At 41.6% G+C, this 18,206-nt stretch overlaps 1 protein-coding gene across 1 annotated transcript; it reads left to right on the forward strand.

Moving 5' to 3' along the window:
- Positions 1 to 858: 858 nt before the first annotated feature.
- Positions 859 to 16,431, forward strand: ska2 (spindle and kinetochore associated complex subunit 2). Its single transcript, XM_042499615.1, has 7 exons — positions 859 to 918; positions 5,089 to 5,181; positions 5,829 to 6,005; positions 7,470 to 7,544; positions 9,403 to 9,445; positions 12,933 to 13,059; positions 15,086 to 16,431. The coding sequence occupies exons 1-7, from the start codon at positions 886 to 888 to the stop codon at positions 15,210 to 15,212; spliced, it is 675 nt and encodes a 224-aa protein (XP_042355549.1). The 5' UTR covers positions 859 to 885; the 3' UTR covers positions 15,213 to 16,431.
- Positions 16,432 to 18,206: the final 1,775 nt, after the last annotated feature.

Below are 18,206 nucleotides of genomic sequence, written 5' to 3' on the forward strand. Positions count from 1 at the left end.
ATGAAGGGCATGGGGGCGCCAGGTGGCTCAGTGGATAGAGCGGGTGCCCCATGTATAGAGGCTGTGTCCTCGCTGCAGCAGCCACTGGTTCGATTACAGCCTGGGCCCTTTGCTGCATGTCGCCCTCTCTCTCTCTCTCTCTCTCTCTGTCCCCCTTTCACACTTGTGCTGTCCTATCAATTAAAAAGGCAGAAATGCCCCCCAAAAATACCTTTAAAAAAATGCAGGGTGTGGCATAAAGGGGGGACTATAGCGCCATCTCTGTCATGTAGAACATCTTTCACCATTCATTGTTGATGGAACAGATCCAGACATTATACCCTATGACATCACAAGCTTGAGCTTAACTCTCTAGTTTTTGGATTTGTAAGAGTGTTGTTCATGTTTAGTAATATCTTCGGAATGTTTTAGACCATAGGAATAATATGTATGCATTTTGAAAATGAGCATAGTTCCCTTTTAACTAAAAAACTAGCAGTTATAGCTGATGGATTATGTTGGGCTGGTGGAGCTAGTTCAAGTCCCAACAGCTGTATAGCAGCACCATTGCTTCTTGAAATCACAACTGTGCCAATGTAATTAATAAAAACAATAAATCCTAAAAATGTACGGTTGTGTCAAATCACCAGACCATGCAAGAAGCAGTGTAGTCAGCGAGGTTAGAGTTCCACAGTTGTGTGTGCAGTGTTTTTTCTGATGGAATGATTAGCTACACTTTGTGAATAAAGTCTTCTAAGAAAAAAAAAGCAGCCATTCCACAAGCAGAGACGGGCAGCAATATGGCGCACACACAGAAGCTGTCTGCTCACAGCGGACCAATCAGCTGCCTCCACTCCTGACAGCTGGCCAATCACAGAGCCCGCATCAGGCTGACAACTATTCAACATGGAGACAACAGTTGAAAAGCTTGAGGCGATGGTAAGCACAGAGTTAAACTACTTGATTTTATGCAATATTCGGTTTCTGACATGGATTTTATCATTGATAAATGATTCCAGAAACAACTCATTTACTGACGCCGAGGTGTTGTTGTGGGATGCCTGTCTCAGTGAGAGCAGGAAGCTCATGGTTTGTCTTTGTAGTAATAAACAAGTCAAACTCCTTTGCGCCATTCAGCGGGCCTGTCTATGTCCTGAAATGTTGAGCTCGTTTCGAACCCTGTCTGTTTGTACAGCTGGTACTATCAGAGCAGCGACTGTTGCGTGAAGCGTAAGGACAGTTCACACGTAACGTTACGCTTTCCCACTCTCTACAAAGGTAATAAAATGGCCACTGTTCAACATGTAACATTACATAGCTGTTGTTTCGCTTGGTAAAGTGTTGGTGTAGTGTAGCATGATAACAACAAGCTAACAGTTAGTCAGTCAGTCAGCACAGTTAGCTTCAGTTCAGACACACTCACAGTAGGCAGACGGTCATTTTCACTACGGCTCAGGTATGTTCCCGTGTGGCTGTAGCATAGTAACCTTTACAAAATTAAACCAAAAAGATAACTTTTATTACAAACGTATTTTTTCTAACTCTGCGATCATGTTCCTACTCTTCTGCAGGGTTGTAGGGGTGTGTGATTTTCACGGTGTGATAAACGTCTCAGAAAATATCGCAGTTTCACGGTATCACAGAATTATTTTCATTATCAGTTACAATGAACCTTGAATGAGTGTAAACAGAGGGTTTCTTTGTGGCCCAACAAACGTTAGTTTTTCCTGTTTTTCAAAAACATACTATATTTGGCCTGCCACACAGTTGGTTAAATAAAGCAAGCACTTTTCATTTTTCCCGTTCAACTCATGATTGCTGTACTATCGTATAGTTTGTAGACTGGCACCAAGTAGGAACTGTGCAGGTAGAAATAATGTTTTCATAAACACACAATAAACAAGCAAACTAATGGACCTATCAGCAGACATTTGCTTTTAGGCAGCAGACATGACCACAGCAAAGAAGTGGAGATTAGACAGTGAGGGTAGGAAGTTGTGTTTGTGTCATTTGTTTGTGATAAAAAAAAATACAAAAAAACCCTAATATGATGAAGCAGCTGTCCTCTACGTATTTAACATTATTTAATCTGGCCTCCATTCAAAAATGCACACAGTATGATAACCTTCAATTTTCATGTCCCAATATACCATTAAACAGGTTTACTGCTGCAGCCCTGCTCCTCTGGAATGATTTCATATAAAGCAGAGAAGGATTTCTCAGTCTAAAATTCTGTTTAAATACAACAGATAGCCATCATGAATTGTCTGAAGTTAGTTGTCAGTCTACAGTAAAACGGCCCAGAATAGTTTGACCAATTCATTTCAAATCAAGGTCTTTTTTTTTTTGCTTTTTCCAGAGCTTTTACCTGCCATTTCCCAAATACATAATACTGTTTCTAAGCAGGTTGTAAGCAGATTGTAATACTTACTATCATATTAATACTTGAAACAGTACAAAATATAGTAGTAGTCGCCAACAGTTTATTTTCTTTATTTTTATTTTTTAAGATTATATTTTGTTTTTTTTCCCTTTATTAATTGGACAGCTGTATAATGACAGGAAATGTGGAAGAGAGAGAGGAGGAATGACATGCGGCAACGGGCCACAGGCTGGAATTCAGCCCAGGCCGCTGCAAAAGCCTTAGCATATGGGGTGCACACCCTAGCAGGTGAGCTAGAGGCCGCCCTGTAGCCATCACTTTAACTTTCACTTAGAATCACAAATGTGAAGCTCATGTTGGCACTAGAGGACGAGTCACTTTGGCCAGACACTAAACCAAGGGTGTCCAGACTTTTTTGAAGGGGGTAAAGATTATATTATGTAAAATACCTGGGGGGCAGCTGCTTCTCACATCATATAGGTTATTTACAAAAATCACTTACATGTGAGATAAAGCAACCTCTCTGTCTTTCAGTGAAAAAGAATTCAACTTCCCATCAGGCATAAAAGTGGCTGCCGCTTGTTGTCCACATTACGCTTCTTTGCTGTATCCATAACTGCTACTTAGCAGGAACTGTCTGCTGGCAAGTTAACCCTTTGTTTAGTTAACCCACAAGTTCGGCTTGTGTAGTTCCTAATAGCTGTTAGCTGTGTGGTAGTGTGGCCATTGTGAAGTGAACGGAAAAATGCAAAGTGAACTTGCTTGAATGACCAATAATGTCTGACAGGCCACATATGGTTTATTAAGAGGCAAGTCAAGGGCCAATTAAAATCAGTTTGCGGGCCACGGTTGGCCCCAGGGCCAGGCTTTGGACATCTAAACTAGGGGTGTCAACGTTTGCAATTTTTTCTACACGTGTAAACGGGACTTCTAACCGACGTGTACCCGGTTACACGATTTATGATCTTTTTCTATCGCAGTTGCGCTATATAACCACTAGATGGTTCTGTCTCCATTCAAATACCTCCTAATCTCATTAAATCAAAGCCATTCCAGTAGTTAGTTATCGCACAAAAACGTTTATTCAGCGAACAGAACTTAAAAAGTAGGCAATCCATCTCACCATTTAAGGCTTAGACCTACTTATGACAGAAAGTAAAATGAGTTGAAAATAAAATCATCAATTTTGACAGACAAGAAAACGTACAAGTGAAAGCTGGAAAAGGTTTAACCTTCTTTTTTAATCATTGTTTTAACTATTGCTCACTTTTGTACAATATATTTTTTTAAGCTCCGCTTGTTCATCGCTTGTTGCTTGTTGTCCATGCGGCCCCGAGTCAACTTGAAGTGACACGACACTGGCTGTGGCTGCGTTTTTTTTTTAATATCAACGTAACATTGCCACCTGTGCATCTATTATGTATGCGGATAACTGCATTAGTGGGAACATTTAAGTGTATAGTTAGTTAATGTTATTAGCTTTCCTGGCTATTAGCTTTCAGGCAACATTATCACCCCTAAAAATACTATTGGTGAGAAATGAACGAGGAGGAGGAGAGGAAAAAATGACGTGTAAACGGTTATTGATTTTTCTGAACGGTTATGATTTGTTATCCGTGTACCTGTTTACACGTGTAGATGCTGACATCCCTAATCTAAACCATCTCGTTGATATTAGAACATTTGACTGGAGAACCTTGACCTGCTGGCTGCCAGAATTATCCCTTTGGGGATCATGAATGTCTGTACAAAATTTCATGGCAGTTGTTAAAATATCTAAGTCTGCTCTGGACATCCATAGAGCCAAGTCACTAGCATGTGTCATAAAGAAATAAATACAGTCACACTCTATTCACATACAGAATTGATATATATATATTTATTTTTTACCACACATGTCACTTTCTGTTTGACTCAGTGAGATGTCCTCTCACATGTCTATGACACCCTCACAACTCACTGCTTCACAACATTGTCCAGCGTTAGGCTGCGCTCGTCCGCTGTCCGTCCAGTGCCCCTTTTATATTGTGCTGCTGGTGACCCTGCTAGTAAAGCAGTGCAATGTTAAAAGGGCATTGGCCAGAAATGGTTACAGGCAATGAAATCATTTCCACACTGTGAAGCTCAAGCTGTTGGCAGGTGCTCTGACTTCATTGCACTACTGTATCAGACAGCTAGCAGTGCAATAGTATTGTCAAAGCATCTGAAAACTGCAGAGAACAGCTCACTTTAACACACACTGTGTCAGGTGCAGTGGACATGTTGGATGCACCATGGTTTGGTCTGATGGGTTGATAGTGTTCACGTCGAGTCACTGAAAACACATGCATGGATCAATGTGTTTACGTGATGACTGCTGACCTACTCTGAGTTTGTCTACACTCCACATTGCAGACCCTTCAGACCCGCCTTTAACAAGAACTGAACATAGCCCACCATTGGCTTTTTACCTCTGACGATTGCATTTAGGCTTTGAAAGTCCTGAAAATTGCACAAAATGTCTAACTATCATAAACATTTGTTTCCACAGAGCTTATTTTGTGGAATATTCTGAAATCCAATGGAAAAATCCAGGCTTTTTGATGGGGGAACCAGGGTTAGCCTTATTACATTAGTTTCCAGGTTGGCCTACAGAAAATCATCATCCCTGGGGCATTATATAGGAGGCAGGGTTAATTTGTGTACAGCAATGTCCTACCAGATAGTAAAGCTGTTTGTCTTTGCAGTTCCTCAAGTCAGAGGCAGACCTGGAATATATCGAGAAGCGGCTGAAGCTAGACTTCATCAACAACGCTGCAGAGAATGGATGTCCTGCTGAGGTGATAACTGAAATAACAGCTGCTATTTCTCATTACTAAAGACAGGACCAACTGGACATCATCTGCAGTCTATTTGATGTGATCTGCATGAAGCAGCTATTGTTGTTCAGCTGTGATACATTAGTATTTATTGGCCAGTATTTGTTTCTGAAAAGTGAGTAACATACTGACAGAGAGCCTCAGATATACAGTATAACCAGAGTATTCTGAGGACATGCATTTTTTTCATCCATGTTTTAAGACATCACATCAAATCACTTGGTGAGTTTTTCCATTTCTCAACCAAATAAAGAAACTTAAATTCTTGGGTTTTTATGCCTCTATGCTGGCAATAGCTGAGGTGGGAGGCATTATGTTTCCAGGTTGTCTGTCCATCCGTCCAAAACTAATCAGGGCCCAAAGAATAAGCTAAACAAAAAGAGCCGTAAACAGGAGTAACACATTTTCGAAATAGAAAAAGTGGTAATTTTTAGTTGTGTTATGTTTCATTATTTTTATATATGTATATAAAAATAAGAAGTTAAACCAAAGTTCATAGAGCTCTCCTTGGTAATTGTTAGTCGGTGTAATCAGAGATCAGAAAGCAACTGAGGCTGGACGGTTGAACATGAGTGTTTTCGGGCTGATATCTGAGTGTGTGTCTGCAGGAAAACCCTGCAGTGATGCTGGAAAACCTGAGGGCCATCAAGGCCAAACACACAGCACTATGCTCTCAGGTGAAGGAGATTGCAGCTGCACAGAAAGAATCCATGGAGTCCATCAGAAACAGCCTGAGCAGTGCCCTGGAGCTGGTCCAACACTTCCAACAGACCACTGATGTGGAGGTACCCACACACCAACCGCACACATGCTGCATATCATAGATTGTATACAAAGATGGACCACATGACAGTTTCCCCAAAGTGTAGCTTTTCAGTCTGGATCGCCCCCTTGTGTCTGACTGTGGTATAGGCTGTAAAGCCTGCCCCTCCATGTTAGTTATCTATATATATATATATAATATATATATATATATATATATCCATCCATCTATCCATTTTCTTCCGCTTATCCGTAGTTGGGTCGCAGGGGCAGCAGCCTAAGCAGGGAAGCCCAGACTTCCCTCTCCCCGGCCACTTCGTCCAGCTCTTCCCGCGGGATCCCGAGGCGTTCCCAGGCCAGCTGAGAGACATAGTCTCTCCAGCGTATCCTGGGTCTTACCCTGGGCCTCCTATCGGTGGGGCGTGCCTTGAACACCTCACCAGGGAGGCATCCGGGAGGCATCCTAAGTAGATGCCCGAGCCACCACATCTGGCTCTTCGCAACACGGAGGAGCAGTGGCTCTACTCCGAGCTCCTCCCGGATATCCGAGCTTCTCACCCTATCTCTAAGGAAGAGCCCAGCCACCCCTACAGAGGAAGCTCATTTCGGCCACTTGTACCCGCAATCTTGTTCTGTCGGTCACTACCCAAAGCTCGTGACCATAGGTGAGGGTAGGAGATCGAGAGCTTTGCCTTTTGGCTCAGCTCCCTCTTCACCACGACAGATCGGTGCAGAGACCGCATTACTGCAGACGCTGCACCGATCCGCCTGTCGATCTCTCGCTCCATCCTTCCCTCACTCGTGAATAAAACCCCAAGGTACTTAAACTCCTCCACTTGGGGAAGGATCTCATCCCCAATCTGGAGGGGGCACTCCACCCTTTTCTAGCTAAGAACCATGGCCTCGGATTTGGAGGTGCTGATTCCCATCCCGGCCGCTTCACACTTGGCTGTGAACCGATCCAGTGAGAGCTGGAGGTCACGGCCTGATGAAGCCAACAGGACCACATCATCTGCAAAAAGCAGGTAACCAGTCATGAGGTCATCAAACTGGACCCCCTCAACACCCTGGCTGTGCCTCGAAATTCTGTCCATAAAAGTTATGAACAGAATCGGGGACAAAGGGCAGCCCTGGCGGAGTCCAACCCTCACTGGAAACAAGTCCGACTTACTGCCGGCAATGCGGACCAAGCTCTGGCACCGGTCATACAGGGAACGGACGGCCCGTATCAAGGGGTCCAAAACCCCATATTTCCGAAGCACTCTTCTTTATTTGTGTCATTATTTTTGTTCATATTGCTGTTCCCACTGCTCCTCTTTGTGATAACCTTTTTTACACAAGCCATTCAAGAGCACTGCTCACACAATTCACAAATGATAGCAGACTGACGTTTGATAAAAAAGAATTCAACAGCAGATACATTTGCGAAAAAAAGTGTCAAACATTGCACCATATTTCATTCTGCTGTCTCTGTTAACATGCTGCAGGTTGAGCCACCGACGGAGTCAGAGCAGGAGTCAGCCGAGCTCCTGGGTTCAGCTGCCAGTGACACCACCACAGAGGTGAGATGCAGTCAGCTCCCAGAATCCTTTCTGTTTGTTGAGTGGCCTCTTCCTTGGCTGCCTCACAACTAAACTTCTTTTTTTGCCCCGATCCGATTGGAGTCATTTAATATTGAGTATCTGCAGATAGTCCAAAGCTGCACAGAGCACACTTTAAGAAGGCTTCTTCAAAGTGATTAAAATCAGTCCAGTGTATAGCCTGTGTGACAATATGAAGAAATGAATAGCCCTGCAATGCATTAGCCATTTCCTTATTATTTATTTATTTATTTCACAAAATGAAGTACAAAATGACAAAACCTCCCTTTAATCTTTTTGGCCTGTCTTGGTTTGTTGCTTCAGTGCAGCTTGTATCTGAGTTACCTGATTTTTATTTCAGTTTATTTTTGTCGTCCTCACATTTTTTGGGTGAAATATGCTTTGTTAATTCATAAGCCATGTTGGTTTATTGTTCGCGATCCATCCTTTGTTTTATCTCAGCTGTCGCACATGTGTTTTTTAATTTAATGCAAAGCAACATAGAGTGCAACATAGAGTGTAAACATAGAGTGTAAGAGCAGCGGCTGAGCCCCACCCACCACAAAACACCACACACCATTCAAAAAACAAAAATGCTGTATGAGATTGTTTCTTTAACTAAATTTACCAAAGTTATGTGCATTGGTTTAGCTGCAGTCTAAAGCCCTGCGGTCAAAATGCCGAGTTGGCTTTTTCATTAATGGAGTGCAATCTGTGTAAAAGACAACGAAAATAAACACTCAACACACGACAGCTCATTCAGGTGACACTGGCTGCAGGAGCAACAAACACTGGGGTGCCCATGGATCAGAGGTAGAGTGGGTCATCCTCTAATTGAAAGTGGTTTGATCCCTGATTCCTCCAGCCAACATGTCCATGTACGTTTTGGCAAGATAATGAAACCCAAATTGCTCCTCGGCCATCTGAGCTGAATGTGTGTGAATGGTTACTGAGTGGATGGTAGGCTCAGCCACCAGTGTGTGAATGTGTGTGTGAATGGGTGAATGTGACATGTAGTGTGAAAGTGCTTTGAGTTGTTGGAAGATTAGAAAAGAGCTATACAGTCCATGTGGACTCTTAAAGGGCTAGAGACAATGCCAGTAGGTATAAAGGGAGGGTTTGTAATTTTCTGCTTTTTTTTGGGTAAAATAAATAAATAATAATAGGCTAATATATTTTAAAAAAAACCATCAAGGAACAGCTTAACAAGCCATCACTTTTTTAAAAAAAGTATTTAAAAAAGCCTTCTTAAATTGTGCTCTGTGCAGCAGTCTTATCTAGGAAAATAGAAGTATTGGATTAGGACGCAGTATGGTCAGATATTAGATATGAAATAACTGATCGGGATCAGGGGCAGAAAAATGTGAGGAGGACATCTCTACATGTGTTGTTTTATGTATGTTTACACAGACTTGATTCATTTGAGCTGGTTATGCTCCCAGTTATTATTTGACACACAGCTGTTATTTGAATACCAGCTTTATTTTGAAATGTACCGTTATAGAAATGGCATTTGAATATTAATTGTTATGTTGGATTTGTTCTACAAAATTCTATGATTGAGCCTTTAATAACATAATGTAAATGTTGACTGCATCAGTCAACATTTTTGTGTATCATGTGGATCAAGATGAATGCGATCTCTACAGGACCTGATCCTGCTGCTCCACAACAAAATATGACACATTAATCTGTGAATGTTCTGATCACTGATGATGTCCAAACATGTAAAACATGATGATCTGTGTAAGAGTGAATCAGCTGAGGTCACAGGAGTGTGTGGTGTGAGCGGCCACAGTCGGCTTACCCACTCATGATCTTTACTGGGCTTTTCTTTCAGGGGCCTCCTGCTGCAGCAGCATCTGACCACCAGCAGCCAATCAGTGAGTCTGTTAGCTCCAAGCCTTCCACTCTGAGTACTGCAGAGATGGAAACGGTCCCTCTGTCTGTCTCTCTTTGTCTGTCTGCATTATCAATTATAATAACTCAACATGTGAATGTGTCCAATTTGGTTTATAACCAAATACTTGCAGAACTCATGACATTCCCATCAGCCTCAGCTGGACTTAGTGTTTAGCACTAATTACAGCGTTTCTGCGGCTACTTAAAAAGTAAAAAAAACCCCAAATATCTAAAAATAAGGCCTCAATTGGTGTCAAAATGCTTTTAACGAGTTTTTTCTAAAAGTCTCAAACATGCTAAGACAGTGAAAGTAGGATTTTATTAATCGTCTTTTTCTGACGTTACATGTTAAAATTTTAAAATAAGTGTTAAGAAAACAATTCACAGAATGCCTCTCACATAAACGTCACACAGATCAGTGGAACAGTGGAACCAGCAATGAATCGTATTTAGTATCTGGCCAGGATGCTCAGAGCAGAGGATCCACTGTCTGCTTGCCAGCTGTCACTGAGCGATAGGAGCAGTGCAAATTCAGTGAAAAGTTACTCTGTGGATTTTATGCAAAAGGTTTTTCCAAACTTGGCTTGATGGGAATCAAGGCTGTGGAATCCCACACGAGTCTGCACACGAATTGACAGAAGCAGCAGATATTAAATTTGCCTCTAAATTTGAGCAGTGAAGTTGTTGTTTATGTCACCATGCCCACATGTACAATACAAACACAAACAAATAAAGGGAGAAACTTAAATATAACCATAATGTGAACATCACTGCCCATGTACGCTGCTATTTATCAACAAGTAAAGCTACTGTGGCCCTTGTCCTGTAGGCAGACATTGTTGTTTGTTTTTCAGCTGACAGTTACGTGGTTGCTGCAGCTGGCTGACAGACTTCACTCCATTGAAACAGCTTTCTGGCCCTGTTCATTACATGTAGAGCGGTGCACCGGCACACTGAAGTGGAACACCCCCACTGCTCATGATCTGCAGTCACACTGTCAAACTAGGCAGCGCTGATCAAATATGAATCAGAATTCTGTCACTGTGTTGCCTATTTATCAAATGTTTGAACCAAGTGTCATTTGATTCAAACATATTTAAGTGTATTGTTTAACTGTAAAATGAGCAAGTTTGTGAGCTGGCCGCCATGTTACAAACAGCCAACTGAAGCACCAACCGGCCCAACTGTCATTTTACAGCTTAACAGTGCAGTAACATGTTTCTGACACCGTCTGAGGAGAGAGAAACAGGTAGCACACACAGATTGTGGATTCATGTTTGATCTGTGCTGCCTAGTTTGACGGCAGTTTACAAGCAGTGATTGACAGCTGACTGTTAAACCAGCTGTAGCTGTAAGGGTAAACCTTTGACAGGTCCACAGTAGTCTAGTTTATTTAGCTTACAGTAAGCTTGGCTATCCCCACAAGATAAGAAATATTTGCACTAATAGCTTGTAATATCAGGAAATCAGTTCATTTGAAATCCTGAGACTTGACAGGATCAGTTTTTTTTTTTAAATTTTTTATTTTTTGCTACACTGCAATTTAAAGGTCAGTTTGACATGCACATCACAAAAAAAAAGTTTTTACAAATTCTTAAATCTGAAAATGAATACAGGATGATTAGATTATATTTCACTTTATTGTCAGAAATACTTATAATAGTCTCACTTAAATTCATAAATACAAACATCATTTAACTAGACAACAAAAACATACAACAAACACTACATATCACAACAGACAGTACAAAAAGGGAATACAGTGCAATATATTACTCATTAGCAGTGCAACATATTACTCATACACATTTAGTTCCATAATGTAACTTAAAGAGGAACTGAACCCCCAAACTACTGTTTTCTGCTATAAAAAACAATGTATCTGAGTATTGAGTGTTGCTGCTAGATCCCATGGATCTATTATACACTATATTACCAAAAGTATTCGCTCACCTGCCTTTACTCATACTATGAACTGAAGTGCCATCCCATTCCTAACCCATAGAGTTCAATATGATGTCGGTCCACCTTTTGCAGCTATTACAGCTTCAACTCTTCTGGGAAGACTGTCCACAAGGTTGAGGAGAGTGTTTATAGGAATTTTTGGCCATTCTTCCAAAAGCGCATTGGTGAGGTCACACACTGATGTTGGTCGAGAAGGCCTGGCTCTCAGTCTCCGCTCTAATTCATCCCAAAGGTGTTCTATCGGGTTCAGGTCAGGACTCTGTGCAGGCCAGTCAAGTTCATCCACACCAGACTCTGTCATCCATGTCTTTATGGACCTTGCTTTGTGCACTGGTGCACAGTCATGTTGAAAGAGGAAGGGGCCCGCTCCAAACTGTTCCCACAAGGTTGGGAGCATGGAATTGTCCAAAATGTTTTGGTATCCTGAAGCATTCAAAGTTCCTTTCAATGGAACTAAGGGGCCAAGCCCAGCTCCTGAAAAACAACCCCACACCATAATTCCTCCTCCACCAAATTTCACAGTCGGCACAATGCAGTCTGAAATGTACCGTTCTCCTGGCAACCTCCAAACCCAGACTCGTCCATCAGATTGCCAGATGGAAAAGCGTGATTCATCACTCCAGAGAACGCGTCTCCACTGCTCTAGAGGCCAGTGGCGGCGTGCTTTACACCATTGCATCCGACGCTTTGCATTGCACTTGGTGATGTGTGGCTTGGCTGCAGCTGCTCGGCCATGGAAACCCATTCCATGAAGCTCTCTGCGTACTGTACTTGGGCTAATCTGAAGGTCACATGAAGTTTGTAGCTCTGTAGCAATTGAATGTGCAGAAAGTCGGCGACCTCTTTGCACTATGCGCTTCAGCATCCGCTGACCCCTCTCCGTCACTTTACGTGGCCTACCACTTCGTGGCTGAGTTGCTGTTGTTCCCAAATGCTTCCATTTTGTTATAATAGAGCTGACAGTTGACTGTGGAATATTTAGGAGCGAGGAAATTTCACGACTGGATTTGTTGCACAGGTGGCATCATATGACAGTTCCACGCTGGAATTCACTGAGCTCCTGAGAGCGGCCCATTCTTTCACAAATGTCTTGTTTCACAGTCTGCATGCCTGAGTGCTTGATTTTATACACCTGTGGCCAGGCCAAGTGATTAGGACACCTGATTCTGATCATTTGAATGGGTGAGCGAATACTTTTGGTAATATAGTGTATATGTGGATACAGCCGTGGGGGCGGGACCTCATTCATTCCTATGAGAGCTGCTCAGTGGCACATGGTCCAGATGATGGCCTTTGAGAGGAAAGCATGTGAATTGTACTTCCTGTGTTATAGATGTGGATAGAGACTGCCCTCTGCTGGTTGAATCTTGCTGTTAGCTGATGTGCTTTGCCCACAGGCTCATACCTTTGTCACCCTCTAGAGGCATCATTGGAAACTCCAGGCAGAAACACTTCAGAGTCAGAATGAGGTGCTGTGTTTTAACTGTCTGTCTGTGTCCGCAGGCTGTGAGTATGAGCAGCTGAGTGAAGCCACGCTGGAGGCGGTTCCTCTCAGCGTACGCACTAACGTGAAGCTGGCCGACCTCAACTTGTTCTACCAGCAGCTGCAGCAGCACATCAGCAAAGACAGGTCAGAGAGAACGCCACTGTCACGGCAACACGCTGACAGAGGGGACTGATACAAACATACACGTTTCCTCTCAAAGACTGAAGCTGAAGTGACATGTGACCGCAGTCAACATGGACATGAACCCAAATTTAAAGATTTACAAACAACAATTATAGTACAGCGCATTATTTATGCACAGTCAGGCGAATTTTAATATGTCATACATGTGCATTCTTCACATTTTTCAGGGTTCTCACAGTCCTGAAATTCCTGGAAAAGTTCTAAAATTAGAAAAACTGTTTTGTAGACCTGGGAATGGTTTGGAAGTAACAGAATGTTTTGGGAAAGTTTTGAATATGTGTCGTTTTAGAAATGTATATAAAAATCGCAAAACATGTTTAATGTTACGTAAAATGTGCTCCTTGTTTTGTTAATTTAAAGCAAGTTCTGCACTGAGTGACCAATAACATATCACCAGGATCAGTTTTATTTCAATTTAAAAAGCAAACATGTTTGAAAGATTAAAGTATAAAAGCAGTATACAAATGACAGAAGTGATAGACAGATAAACAGATGAGAAATTAAAAAGGTAAATAAATAGATAAAAGCAAGAAACCAAGCAAAACAAAATATATAACAAGTAAAATAAACAGGTGTACAAACATAGAAATACACAGTACATTCAGTGAGAGGATGTGGGTAGGAGGCTTTTTTTTCTAAAAGCTCGCCATTTTTAATGTTATTAATTAAGGTGAATGACTTAAGGTTTGTTTTCAGTTCCAGGAGGAAATTTACAAACTGGGGAGCTGATTTGGAGTATTTTTATTTTTTAATGAAAAAGTTAAGATTTCAAATAACAAAATTCATTAAATATTCAAGAGCACCAGCAGATCAGGCATTGCAATATCTCAGAGACCACAACTCCCTTAGGGGGTAAGAGGTGTGCTGAGGGAAACAGGAAAATGCTTGAAAAATAAGTTTTAAAAAATCTGGCGAAGGCTCTGTGCCGAAACCTGTCAGTTAGGTATTTTTAAATTTCTTGTGAGCCGGTTAAACAAGTGAAATGTAATAATAATAATGGAATAAGGTTTCTGACAACCACTTTTTTTGTTTTTTGACCAAAACGGCCACAAAACAATTATCAAGTACACGTATGTACCATTCTGGTCTCTGGCGTTTGCAGCCAGCTGGTGGCTGGAATGTCTAACATGTGAGTCCAGTCTGCAAATACAAGCAGTTATAAGTTAACAAGCAGCAGCAGTTTTAAAAGCCTGGGAGATTCATGTTTCATAATGTAGGGCTGTTTCTCTCTATAGGCCCATTCATTTAAACAACTTAAAGTCATGGAAGCTGGGTAAAATATTATGGAAAAAAATTGCAAATGTCTGAAAATTGATTGGATAAAATGTGAGGAAACCCTGTTTATTTTTTACAATGATGTTTTGATACAACAGTTCTCTATAAAATCTAATCAGGATTATTAGCAGAACATAATGTAGAATAATAGATTATACACTCCTTGGCCACTTTATCGGGTATGCCTATGTATAAAATGCAGTAGAGTGTAACAGCTGCACCACAAAATCTACCTTAACAAAGGTTGTAATTGTTAATTTTTTTGTTCAAACTTAACTCAACTGTATGTTTATGTCTGAGGTTGTAATTTGTTGTTGTGTTGCACGATATTGAAATGTGTTTCTAATATGCTTCCCCCTCATGGTTTTAATTGTAGTGTGCAAAACATCAGAAGCAAGTTAGGAAGGTCCAGTTAACACCACTGCACCCTACATGCTTAATTAAAAATGTAGAGTTAAACTAATGCCTCTTTATTATGAAAGTACACTTTATGGATGAGCTTTAGATTTTGCAGGTGTACCTAAGAAAGTGGCCCCTGAGTGTATGATAATAAGAAAAGATGGCTTAATGGACTGGCACTTAACATTAGAGTATTTTTATTGAGATGCTGAGCTCTTAAAGTGCCTTTGTGCATGTGCGTGTGTGTGTGTGTGTGTGTGTGTGTGTGTGTCCGTCCTCTGCTCCTCTGCAGCGGCCCTCTCAGCGTGCAGAAGATGAAGCAGTTGAAGATGAAGGTGAGCGACTCAAAGCTGAAGGTTCTGCAGCACCTGTCTTTAGTGGAGGTGGACAGGAAAGGACACATTCGTCTTGCCATGTGAGGAGAAGTGTTACACAGAGACAGTGGGAGTGGGAGTGGGAGTGGGAGTGGGAAGGTGCTGTCACTGCTCCTCCCTCTCTACCAGGAGGACAGAGGCTGATATACTGAAGGATCAGACTGCAGTGGCTTTGGGGGGTTCAACAAGACCAGATGAACCTGGTCCAAAAGCTGTTGCAGTATATTCTCTGACCCGATATTTCCCGAGGAATAAAACAACATGAACTGAAACACAGCTATTGGCCCGATACCCATTTCCCACAAAAGTTAGCACATGCACGCTGGTGTTTGAAACACAGGTAAACCCACTACAAAAGGCTATAGACTGCTTTCCATTGCCAGTAGAGCAGAGCTGTGTACCTGGCTCTACAGCAGGCGAGTGTGCCTTTTGTGTGTGTGTGTTGGTTGTTTTGGTATGTCACGTTCTATGTCACAGACAGACTGAAGAACAGCTAAATAGTTGACAGCAGCACAAACATGATGTGTGTGAAAGTTTTAAGGTGGTCCCTTCTCTATAGATCTCTTACTTATTTAGGTTATTTTTTTTTTTCAGCTCAGCGCAGACTAATTTGGATCAATGTTTGAGCTGCTTAGGCAAAACCGGACAGTATTTTGTGATGGTGCATTATTGCATCTCACCAGTAAGCAGGCTAAAATTAGCTCATTCATCCGAGTCTTTTGTTTCCATCAATAGTGACTGAAGCCAGAGGCAACAAAAACCTGTGTCTACTGCAGTCATTTGTCCCAGATGTGAATGCAGATTGTACAGTTTCCCATTGCATTGAAACTTCAGATGTTAAGAGGTTTTTGTGCCGTGGAAATGAGGCTTAAGTGCTATCAGAATTTCTCCTACAGCTGATAACACACAATGGTAGAACAGTCACATCACTCTTGTGATGAATGCATGGACGTCTGCTCTTGTCGTTCTTGATAAATGTCTTCATATATCTGCATGAGTGATGCTGATATGCTGACAGGCTGACTGTCAGAGCTTCTGTCATAAAGATGGAGCTCAGTATTGATGACACAACAGGCTTTGGCTAACAGTTTCTAACAGTCATATATTCACCATCACATCTAGGGACCAATCAGTGACAATAAAAGCCTGAACATTTAATGTCAGAAGAAAATGTCTAAGATGATGGGGGGGGGGTCAGATGGTGTCTTTTGTATATTTTTATTTCCTTCAACAGCACAATGTGAAATAAAATCCCTTGTACATTGTTCTGAGGGCTCAGTGGGACTTGTGTCAACTTGCTACACAGCACAGGATGTATGTCCACCTAAAGCATGTCTCAACACATTAGAATACATTCTTTTTATACGATTTTAAAAGTCATATTCATGAAGCCATAAAACGTTCTGAAACCAACATCAAAGCAGCAACAGTGCACTACTAACACGCGACACATTGCTAACAAAACCAAACAAAACCAACCAGAGAAAAGAACATGTCCCTGTAATTAGTTGTTTGTCTCATGGAGAGTCTGCTCTGTCTCCTCCATGCTCCGCCTGTAGCCAAAAACACACACACACACACACACACACACACACACACACACACACACACACACACACACACACACACACACACACACACAGAAGAGGCTCAGGGGATGAAATTTCTCTCAGACTATGAGCTGTGATTGGTTTGCTCAGTAGGAATTCAAGCTGACATGTGATTAAAGGGATAGTTCAGATTTTTTGAAGTGGGGTTGTATGTACTTATCCACACACAGTAAAAGACACGTAGTACCTGTCAGTCAGCACACTCTCAGTTTGAGGAAGCAGCCTGGAGTCTGACACAGAAGCTAAGCTATGTACTGCTGTGGAGAGATCAGCAGCAAAAAGTATATTAGCCACCTAAAAAAAGTCAATGTTCATACACTTTGAGTCCACACTGTCTGCAGAGTAGTTTCACAGCTTACCCTTTCTGTCAGACAGCCTGTTCCTACAGGGAAGCTGTTAACAGACTCAGTTCCCATCTGTGCTCTCAAAGCCCCAGACTCCACTGAGGAAAACAGTCATTTTAGCTCGCTGAAAACAGCAGCTGCGGCTTTGCTGCTACTTCAGTCACTTAGTGTTATTCTGTGTATTTGGTGAATCTGGACTAACCCTTTTAATTGTGTAAAAATCACACAATAACACAAACTAACTAATGCAGGTGGTGGTACACCAGCAGCTCCTGTGTTCCGGGATATTACATGACTGTTTTTCTCATTGGAGTCTGGTTTGAAGTGAGTGATGTAACATTTTTATTTGTCAGTTTAAAATCACTGTCTGACATTCAGGTAAAGCAGTGAAAATATTCTCAATACAGCTTACGCTTAAAGAGATATTGATTGTTTTTAGGTGGCTAGAATATATTTAGTTGCTATCTGTTTATGTGTACGCTATATTGGATAAGAACCCCAAAACAAACCCATTTCAAAAAACCCAAACTATCCCTTTAATTGATTTGAGGCGTTATAAATACTGACTGTGTGTAATGACAGCTGCTGTAGAACATGGCTGTCTGTGAAGTTATACTTCCTCCAGAGACCTGCACTATGAAGCCACTTCAACATTCCCAGTGCATCACTCTGTTATCTGGCTTCACTAACTCAACACTGGCTGTCTGGATAGCTGCTGTCATGAAGCTGCTTATCAACTAGTTGAGTTACCTCTGGGTTTTCCTCTCCAGCCAGCAGCGTGTTCAACTGTAGGAGGCAGGGCTGTTTATTATGAGTGACATCATCAGAACCTCTGTGAACTTCTTCATATGATATGAGATGAAACAGTGATAACAATTACCTGCCTTGATTTTAATGGAACAGTTAAAAGTAATTGGAGTGAAATTTAAAAACAGCATTATAATCTTACAAAATAAGAGGATGTAGTAATATGAAAAAGATTTACAAATATAAGTGAGTATTTTTGGCTTCAGCTGGATGAAGAAACTTCTCTGAATATGTCACATAAAAGTGCTGCCAGACTTTCTGCTAAAGAGGCAGAGTGG

The sequence above is a fragment of the Plectropomus leopardus genome, chromosome 13 (assembly GCF_008729295.1).
Source record: "Plectropomus leopardus isolate mb chromosome 13, YSFRI_Pleo_2.0, whole genome shotgun sequence".
In the NCBI taxonomy this organism is placed as follows: Eukaryota; Metazoa; Chordata; class Actinopteri; order Perciformes; family Serranidae; genus Plectropomus; species Plectropomus leopardus.

What these genes read in the sequence shown, in the direction of transcription:
- ska2 (XM_042499615.1), top strand. Translation starts at nt 886, where the DNA reads ATGGAGACAACAGTTGAAAAGCTTGAGGCGATG. An exon ending in AGAATGGATGTCCTGCTGAG is followed by an intron (nt 5,182 to 5,828) that starts GTGATAACTGAA and finishes GTGTGTCTGCAG; the next exon opens with GAAAACCCTGCAGTGATGCT. An exon ending in CAGCACATCAGCAAAGACAG is followed by an intron (nt 13,060 to 15,085) that starts GTCAGAGAGAAC and finishes GCTCCTCTGCAG; the next exon opens with CGGCCCTCTCAGCGTGCAGA.